Source organism: Rhincodon typus, chromosome 25, assembly GCF_021869965.1.
Source record: "Rhincodon typus isolate 14 chromosome 25, sRhiTyp1.1, whole genome shotgun sequence".
Taxonomy (NCBI): Eukaryota; Metazoa; Chordata; class Chondrichthyes; order Orectolobiformes; family Rhincodontidae; genus Rhincodon; species Rhincodon typus.
The window spans coordinates 21,395,625-21,405,813 of record NC_063356.1 but is presented as its reverse complement, the minus strand read 5'-3'; the positions used below and the strand labels follow the sequence as shown (position 1 = coordinate 21,405,813).

General features: G+C 39.2%; 1 protein-coding gene across 7 annotated transcripts in view; it reads right to left on the bottom strand.

Annotated features, from left to right (window-relative positions):
- Positions 1–265: 265 nt before the first annotated feature.
- LOC109915502 (tetraspanin-18) overlaps positions 266–10,189 on the bottom strand; it is a 116,840-nt gene continuing 106,916 nt past the window's right edge. For 6 of the 7 annotated variants that reach the window (XM_048612229.1, XM_048612228.1, XM_048612231.1 and 3 more), the window contains 7 exons: positions 9,101–9,201; positions 8,548–8,742; positions 5,716–5,790; positions 5,524–5,622; positions 3,659–3,832; positions 2,853–2,936; positions 266–717 (listed from right to left, as the gene is read on the bottom strand). In XM_048612229.1, coding sequence (XP_048468186.1) covers positions 670–717; positions 2,853–2,936; positions 3,659–3,832; positions 5,524–5,622; positions 5,716–5,790; positions 8,548–8,742; positions 9,101–9,175 — 750 coding nt within the window. In that variant the 5' untranslated portion in view covers positions 9,176–9,201 and the 3' untranslated portion in view covers positions 266–669. The remainder of the gene's footprint in view (positions 718–2,852; positions 2,937–3,658; positions 3,833–5,523; positions 5,623–5,715; positions 5,791–8,547; positions 8,743–9,100; positions 9,202–10,189) is intronic. The other variant, XM_048612234.1, reaches the window with a different exon arrangement.

Genomic DNA, 10,189 nt, shown 5'->3' with positions numbered 1-10,189 from the left:
TGGTAGGGAATGGGGAGGGATTTGGAGCGTAGGGTGTGTGAGTTGCTTGAAAACAGAAATGAACAAGGTGACCCACATAATGCCTGTGGTTTGCACAACCACCTCAAAAGCACAAAGGTGTGAAGAAGGATAAAGGGGATGTTTAAATTGCAAACTAGAGGGGTATAATAAATTAAAAGGGAAGCTTTAAAAAGATATTCACTACAGACGTTCATCTTTAAAGTCAAAAATACAACTGAGATATCACATAGAAGAAATATGAATATTCATATCACAATACTTATTTATTACACTGTAATATAATTAGCTCAACATTACATTTGTACCTCACTACACCGCCTTTAAAAATGGGCAGCAACACTGTTAAAAAGTTAAGTAGCACATTCTTAACAGGACAAAACAGAGATTATAATTACAATAATTACAATTATAATAATTGAGCGGACAATATAAAAATGGCTGGAATGTCCTTTTTCATTATTAAAGTTTGCTTCATTCCTTTTCAAACCCAATTTCACATTGTCATTTAAATGAATTTTTGCTAAATCATAGCTGGCTCTGCACATCCACCACAGTCATTGTCCTGTATGTGTTTCTTGTTGTCTGCTTTCTCCTCTCCCTTCGTTCAAAAGTGATTTGTATGTGTCTTCTGCCTGACAATTGCCATTATTAGTTATAGGTCTGGTACACAAAGGTAGTAAAAGCCATAGCAACAAGCTGCAAAGCAAAAATAAACAACTTTGGCTCAACATGGTAACATGAATTTTAGTCCAAGATCTTTGAAATGTAAGATGAAACAGCATACAAGGAAGGTCAATCAGTCCCTTTTTGCACATGCTGACCCTTTTAATAGTTTCACTTGTCTGCCCTTTCCCCACAGCCCCGATATTTTTTCCCTTGCAAGCATTTATCCTACTACCTTCTGAAAATTATTACTTTCTACAAACACCAACTTTTCAGGCAAAGGATTCCAGATCACAAGTCCCTATATGTAAAACAAAACACCTTGCTTCAGACGACATGTCCATCCTGGGCCTCCTACAGTGCCACAACGATGCCACCCGAAGGTTGCAGGAACAGCAACTCATATTCCGCTTGGGAACCCTGCAGCCCAATGGTATCAATGTGGATTTCACAAGTTTCAAAATCTCCCCTCCCCCCACCGCATCCCAAAACCAGTCCAGCTCGTCCCTGCCTCCCTAACCTGTTCTTCCTCCCACCTATCCCCTCCTCCCACCTCAAGCCGCACCTCCATCTCCTACCGACCAACCTCATCCCGCCCCCTTGACCTGTCCGTCCTCCCTGGACTGACCTATCCCCTTCCTAACTCCCTACCTACACTCACCTTTCCTGGCTCCATCCCCGCCTCTTCGACCTGTTTGTTTCCTCTCCACCTATCCTCTCCTCTATCCCTCTTCTATCTGCCTCCCACTCTCTCCCTATTTATTTCAAAACCCCCTTCCCCTCCCCCTTTTCTGATGAAGGGTCTAGGCCCGAAACGTCAGCCTCTCTGCTCCTATGATGCTGCTTGGCCTGCTGTGTTCATCCAGCCCTGCACCTTGTCACCTTGCTTCTCTTCTGGTTCTGCAGCCAATTACCTTGAATTTTAAGCCTCTTGTTTCTGCCCCCTTATTAAACATTTCCCACACAGATCATCCTAGAGTGAAAGAGTATGTAGTTTGTGATGCAGAACAGAATTAATGGGACAAAGATTTAATTGCAGAAAAGGAACTCAATTTCAATCAGATGTAATTACATTTTTCAAAAAACAGAATTGATATTATTAAGTTTCAGAGAGTATTATATTTTAAATTATTTCTAAGCTTTACCTTGTAGTTTACCTTCTACAGAGCATAATTTCATTCTGGCCTTTTGAAAATCTTCATGAGTTTGTTTGTACTCATTGCATGATATTATATCAGCTGCCCAGAACACATCTCCCGATTATAGTTTCATCAACAGGCTGAGATGCATAATGCAGATGTCATTGCCACTATTTCACGCTACCAGCCAAAGTTAAGGCCTGTATCCGTGTGTTTCTCTTTCCCCTCCACTCTCCACTTAAACATCAGGCAGGCAAGTTTTACCCTGGTTCCCTTCGGTTAGTAGAAATCAATGTCACAGTTTATACATAGTACCACATGGATAAAATTTATCCAACTCAGGCACAAAAGTTTGAGTTAAAGGTACATTTCTATTTAATATTTTGACCCACTAATTTGTGGGTTATATAATCAATCTTTCTCCCATCTTTGCTTGAGGACACAAATTCTTGTTCCAGTTTGACCAGAATCAACCACTCTCTTGTGTCTCTAAGGGGCCACTGCAAACTCAACTTAGCCCAATATAAAGGCACCTAAGGTCATACTTGTTCAGGCAAAATTAGAAGGAAATTACTAAGAGCAGAAATTAATCTCCTATATCCCCCCTTCCCCTTGTACAATTTCTTTTGAGAGAAAAGTACTTTGTTCAATATGATAGTTTGTAACACAATAACCCAGAGATTGTCTTTTGGATCATGTCTGCTTTAGCTACCTAGTCTTAAAATAGTAAGTGGTTTGAAGCTTCTATTAGGTAATACTCCATTTATTCTGCCTGCCTCAAACCATCACTCTTCTGCCCAAGCATTGAGAGACTTTCATAGCTTGCGGTAACACGGTACATATTTAGTGAATAATAAGAAAGTTCCTTTTATGCCATCAAGTGATGGCAGGAGACTTCCTCAATTGTAAACCTAGCTCTGAGAAGTATGCTTGCAATTTTACCATGAGCAATTTCACCACAAATAAAGCTTCTCTCCCTATTTTTATGAAGGTTTTCAAACATTTAAATCTGGACAAATGTAACCTTACCTCAATTAAAAGCACTATTATACTAAATGCTCCAACCAGATGGACATAATTCCGAAAATTCTCTGCAATCATTGAGAAACATCCCTGAAAGAAGAAACATTAACGATTGTCTCAAGCAGTTACAATGCTGCAATGACCTAAAATTTAGTGAATGCCTTCAAGAGCACATGCATTTCTTGTATATGTTGAATTGTGATGATTTGGAACACACAGATTGAAAGAGCAGTTAAGAGTGGTTAAAACAAACTCAATAGTAACTTTCGAAATAGACTAGGGTATTTACTAGAACAGGAAAACTTTCAGGGTAATGGGAGAAGAGCAGAAGAATGGGATTAATTGAATATCTCTTCCAAAGAGCTAGCACATGCAGAATGGGCCATATGGCCTCCTTCTGGGCCTCCTTTCTATGAACTCAACTTGGAATCACACAGGAACAGATACAGAAACAGTAAGAGGCCATTCACGCCTCCCATGTCTGGTCCATCATTCAATAACATCATGCTTGCATAAACAGCAATGGTTCAAGAAGATTTTCATCATCACCTTCTCAAAGGGCAATTGTGATGGGAAGGTCTTTCCAGTGATGCCATGTCCATGCAGGAATTAAAAAAACTGTATCTCAATTCCATATTCCATTCTGTAACATCCAAAGATCAGTGCTCCCTTAACTATACTGCATCAAAATTACAATCACGTTTGAGTGATTTAAGAAATAACACACATATAAATCCTAAAATCACACTGAGTTGCAACTAACAGTTAATTATCCTTCCACGATAAATACTCCATGTACATTTTCCATTCACCTTACTGTTTATGTAGCCAGCACCTCCGTGAAAACATCTGTTCTTGTCCAGGAAGACAAGGGCTGTTTTGTTCTTCTTACAACATGCTTCAGGTAACAGCATATTGGGGAAGAGTTCATGAAAAGTGGAATTCTGTCCAAAATCTTGAGGCCCATTTACACCACAGCATGAAAACTGAAATGACAAGACATTAGTATTATGGCTTTGTTGCAAATTCCACTTTGCTCTGAAATGAATATCAAAGGGTAGGGGAAGTGAGCAGGAGAGCAGAGCTAGAGTGGATGGGTGATGCAAAGAATAGCATTAGTACAGAATTTGATGGACTAAATGATCTGTTTATATGCTTGGCATGCATTACAGCAGTGGAGGATCCAATTCTATCATCACCTGAGACTCAACATTCAGTAGCAGGGTAGATGGTATGATGATGCTGTCACTTTAAAAGATTATTTTGTCCTTTTGTTTGAAGAGAGGTTATAAGGCGGGAGTACTGAACTGACTACTTGAAGGTGACTTAAGTACGCAACTTGGGAGGTCTTTAGGATTTTTCAAAAGTTGGAATCATGGAAGCAGCCTAAATGGGTGTGGCCAGCTCTTACAGATCTAGGTTTCTGGGTTTTGATATTTTCATTAACTCCGAAACCTTTAGGGTTTCAAAAGAGTTGGAGGCTTCAGTGAATGATTCCTAGCTGCAATTCTCACTGAATTTTCTCTTGATATTTTTCCTCCTGGATTGGAGAAATGCATGTAAGAATCTGTGTGTGAATTTGCCTTTTTGCCAGGGGCTGTGTCTATGGGATGTTAGTATATTGGAACAGTTAATTACTAATAGGTGCTGTATCTCTTATTCGGTTAAGTTTTCCAATAGATAGGTTATTCAAAATTCCTCTTTCTTTGTATTTTCATAGAATCTCTACAGTGTGGAAACAGGCCATTCAGCCCAACACCAACAGTCTGAAGAGCATCCCACCCAGACCCATTCCGCTACCCTATAACCCTGCATTTCCCATGGCTAACACACGCAGCCTGCACATCCCTAAACACTATGGGCAATTTAGCCCGGCCAACCCACCTAACTTGCACACCTTTGGACTGTGGGAGGAAACTGGAGCCCCCAGCAGAAACCCACACAGACACTGGGAGAATGTACAAACTCCACACTGATTGTTGCCCGAGGGTGGGTTCAAACCCTGGTCCCTGGCACTGTGCAACTGCAATGCGAACCACTGAGCCACCGTGCTGCCCATTTTGACAATAGTGTTTAAATAAATTGTGTTTTGCTTAAGTCAGTTAGCTTGATCAGTCACATCTGGAATACAGCAATTTACATCTACCTTTAAAATAAAAAAAAGTTAGAGTCTAGGCTACCTTCCTAAAATATTTTGAGGGGGTCTGGTCTGGTCCATAATAATGGTGACTAGACAATGTGACAATGAACTCAGTGGAACAGATTCGGTAACATAAACAAACTACAAAACAGCTCACTCATATAATGTTACCAAGGCTATATGTACTATAACAATCAACATGGGTGAGCCAATAGGTCAAGCTGACCTGACGTAATTCTAGATAACTGGTTGGCTTTGCCTAAGGAAGCAGCCAATTTGTTATAACCAGAGCTGCTATTCATTTTCCACAGAACACAAAATGGTTCTGGATACAGTCAAGGCACAACTAAAGGAAGTGTGATGCATCACACGGCCAAGCTGCCTATCGATATTCATATTGCGAAGCATCAAACAGTAAACCAGCATGTCAGCAGTCACTTGAGTGAGGCATGAGTTGGCAGCTGATGGCTGTGGAAATATAGGCAGCCTGTATCCAGTTGAAATGGGTGGAAGGAGAGAATTTCTTTGAAAACTTACATCCATCATAATGGCGTTCCAGGTTTTTGAAAATGCATCTGTAGAATTGTCTCCTTTGTACTTCATCTGCAATTCCTTTAAGAAATAATCCTTTCGTATCTGAATATAAATTAGAGGTTTCATACTTAGCTCATTGTAATTACTCTCAAATTGTTGAAAAGTAACACTTTTATTTGTGATCACTGTACTTACCTGTTTTCTGAAGACTAGTGCAAGGACAGCTGCAACTAACTCCAGGATGAAAATGATCAGAATCAATAGCAAAAACTGCAAATAACATAACACCAACAGTTATTCCTCATCTCTTCAACTGGCTGTTTGATTTTCAATGAGGAGAATTCAGCTGTTTGCCATATAGAGCAAGTTCATGATAGCACATAAAAATGTATATGATTTCAGTGATACTATAAATATCTGATCTGACAGTTTAAACATTGAATCTAAAGGATGCTTTTTATTTTTTTTAAATGAAGCCTTACACAGGCAATTGGTCTTCGATTTTCACAAATCTGTCAGCCTGGACGATTCTGAAAGTTTTGAGTCACCTGAAGAAATTCATCTGTAAACAGACCAGCATTACCTTGTCACAGTCAGTGAGGGAGAACTTAAAAACAAATTTATGAACCTGATCGAATTACAGCTACAGTGCACAAAATTTATTTTTTTTTTAGTCAAAGGCACACACTTTTACCTGAATTCAGAGGATTTTAGAACATTCGAGAAAGTGATTCTGTTTCTTCAAAAATATCCTGACAGAGTACTGCTTGGAGCAGTGTATGAGATGTAATAATGTAGTGAATTGGAAAATCACCAGCTGGGGTCGCTCACAACCCACTCTCAATGACAAGCTCTTGTTTTGTGAAGAGTAGTTCTCAAAAATGTAACCAGATTCTCTGCATGTTTAACCGCTTAGTTAGATTCATTGGAACATACTGAAACTTGGATGAAGGGTCTGGAGACACTGTACAGAATACCATCAAAGAAGAGTAAAAAGTCAAGAAAGTGAAAAAGGAACAGTTAAATTTGTTTTAAACCTTATTGACTGTTTAAAGCAGAAATGCTGAAGGGAAAGCAGGAGAGGGGGCTCCACTTATTTGATGCAGCATGAAGCAACAAATTACGAATAGAAAAAAAACTTGTAATCAGTCTACATTTCTAGACAGTGATGAAGTTTAAGGCTGGCAGATTCACAATTATTTTTAAGTAAACTTGAAAGAAAAGTTAAGAGGAAAAATTATCCATGCTGATATATGTCAGGAAATCTCCTTATATGGAGTATTGGTACTAGATGCTTTAAAATAAACGTTTGTGCTGGGGCAGCTTACAAAAGAATATCAGGTTCAATAAAATTTTGTAAACATAATGTGGCACAATTCTTTAAACCACGGGTTGTAAAAGGTCTATTATTATTTACATATAAACAAAAAATGGTATTTACACTGTGTCTCTCACAGGAAATAACAACACACTTTACAGTCAATTACAATGAAGTATTTTGAAGACGAAAATCAGAATTGTAGCTTATTCTTTCATAGGATGTGGGTATCACTGGGGAAGCCATTACTCTTGACAACTGAATGGGCTTTCAGAGGGCAGTTAAGAGTCAAGCACATTACAGTGTGCCTGGAGTCACATGTAGACAGACCAGAGTCAGTCTATATTTTATATTGTTATTTTACAGACGATTCTAGTTCACAATGTTTGAAAGGACCACCTGCAATACATATCCAAGGACACCCTTCAAGAACCAGATGGGGATTTTATAATAGTTTCATGGTCACTATTGCAGATATCAGCTTTCGGTTCCTTTCTCTAAATTAATTAATTGAATTTAAATTCCATCAGTTTCCATGGTGGGACTTGAACTCATGTTCTCAGGGCATCAATTGATCACATTACTGCTACAACACATTCTCCCACAGCATTTATATTGATTGGCACAGTAGCCATTTTATATACGACAATGTGATGGTGGACAAATAGTCTGGTTTAATGATATTAGCTGAGCAATTAAATATTGGGCAGTGGAGACAAAATCCCTGTTCTTCTCCAAATAGCATCTCATCCATCCAACCATTCAAAAAGTAGTTCTTCCACAAGCTTTTGATTTTGTGAGGTGACAAAGCATTTGAGATGGGGTTTAAAACCAGCCACAAGTGAGTTAATCTCAACAATATAGTGATGAATAATAGTCTCAATGTGCCTGCACGATGGAGTGAGAAATGTCCACCAATGCTTCTTGGTTCACATTACTGCCCCATGAGTGCAGAAAAGAGCGAAGGTGTGGACTGCAGACAAAAGGGTCATTGATTTTGGTTCTGCTGCTCCAGAGGCCAAATGCTAGCCACCACACAACGGGTACCATTGCGATGAATAAAACAAAGAACTGCGGATGCTGGACATCTGAATCAAAAATAGAAACTGCTGGAGAAACTCAGCAGGTCTGGCAGCATGTGTGGAAAGAGAGCAGAGTTAATGTTTTGAATCCAGTGACCTTTCTTCAGAGCACAATGCTGAACTCAGAATATGAACTCTGCTTTCATTCCACAGATACCGCCAGACCAATATGATGAATATTGGACAAGGGGTCCTAATCTTTGCAAGCCCAGCATCTTCAAAATGGATGAGGAAAAATATTACATGCTACATTAGTCCAAGGATGTGCAGGTTAGGTGGATTGGCCATACTAAATTGCCCATAGTGTCCAGGAATGTGGATTAGGTAGATTGGCCATGGGAAATGCAGGATTATAGGATAGGGTAGGGGGTGAATTTGAGTGGGATGCTCTTCGGAGGGTGGGTGTGAACTTGATGGGCTGAAAGGCCTGCTTCCACGCAGTAGGGATTCTATGATATCTGATGATATTATCCTAACGGGAATATAATATGCATTTGTGCAATTAATCTCTTAAATTTGGGAATGCGGTTGGGGGAGGGAGAAATATAGGTTGAATTTTAACCATTCTTACACCTCTGAACTTAAATCAAAAATAATCTAAAAGAATGAAGATTTCATGTTACGTACAGTCATAAGCAGTTGTTTGCTCTCTCGGATGGCTCCCCAGCAACCTAAGCACCCTAGGAAGAAGAGAATTACCCCAACTGACAGGATGATGTAAGCCCCAGTATAGATCAACGGATTTGAAGTCACAATGTTCTTGAAGCCATTGGCATTTGTTGTAACCCAGATGCCAACTCCCAGCAGACATATCCCCCCTGCCTGTAAAAGATGACAATGAGGTTACTGCAGACGGTTGAAGCCTCCAGCGTTAATATTCATCAAGAATCTCACAACAATCTCCTCCGCTCCTGCATACTATTTCATAACCATTTTTAAGATAAAGTACTCTTTATCTCATAATACAATTAAACCACATTCTGGACTTTAATAAAATTACATGGTATATATTTGATTAAAGTTATTGAATAACAATGCCTGTTGCCATGGACACAGCTTTTAATATAATTTCTTGTAATTACCAATCTCATGAATATTCTCAGAGTTTTCTACCCAAGTGTCTGTTTCATGTAAGTAGTCATTGTCAATTGTTCACAAATATGAGCAAGCAGTTACTTACAAAAATTAAAGTATTGGACAGGAACATGAGATACTTTATACAGGTCCGAGACTTTTCTGTTTGAAATCCAGTCATTTCAATTGTTTTAAGCAGCTTTCAATCTGAAATGACAATTGTAAGAGAACCACAGTTTAAACTGTGCAATCATTTAATTGCAAAGTTAGTTTGGGTTAATGCCTTTGCATCAATCTTTATGTAGTTGAATTAACACGATAGCAAAAATAGTAATTAACACAAAAGAAAAGTAAATCAATTGTCCATCTTTAACTTAGTCTTCATTATTTCATGGGTTGTAGGTGTCACTGGCTGGCCAGCATTTGTCGCCAACCCATATTTCTTTTTTCTTTATTCATTCACAGGATGAGGGCATTGCTGGCCAGGCAGCATTTATTACCCGGAGGGCAGTTAAGAGTCAACTACATTGCTGTAGGTCTGGAGTCATATGTAGGCCTGATCAGTTAAGGATGGCAGTTTCCTTCCCAAAAGGACATTCATGAACCAGATGGGTTTTTTCAAGAATCGGCTAATCCAGTGGGATTATTCGAGGTAGTGAAGGAAATCCCAGGAGATCCTAGTCACAGACTGGATAGTAAGATAGCGCCCGACCTTTTCAAAGATGTCACCTGTTTGGGTAAGATTTACTCGGGTCGAACAGAGGCAGTAGGTAAAGAAATTAAAATATTGAGATATACGAGAGGTACTCTGTCTGAAATATTGCTGAAGAGAGTGGTAATCTGTGGAATAACTGGAGAGAGGAGTAGTGTTCCCTGTGTAAGATAAGGCTAGAAAGTCCAATCAAGACTGAGGAAGTGATAGTGGGACTGATTGAAACAGTGGCTATTCCAGGAATATAGTTTGTTCTTAGAAGTGGTATAGCTGGATCACAGATGGAGTGATGTTCATTGTCGTGGAAAAGCCAAAAGAAAACCAGGGAATTGAGGAGTTAAAAGAAAAATACTGTGGAATTTTTCTGGACTGTGTGGTGACGAGATCCTACAGCCATAAGTTAAAACAAAAAGAGAAAGATGAAGGAACAAAAACAAAGTTGCTGGAAAAGCTCAGCAGGTCTGGCAGCATCTGTGATATGTG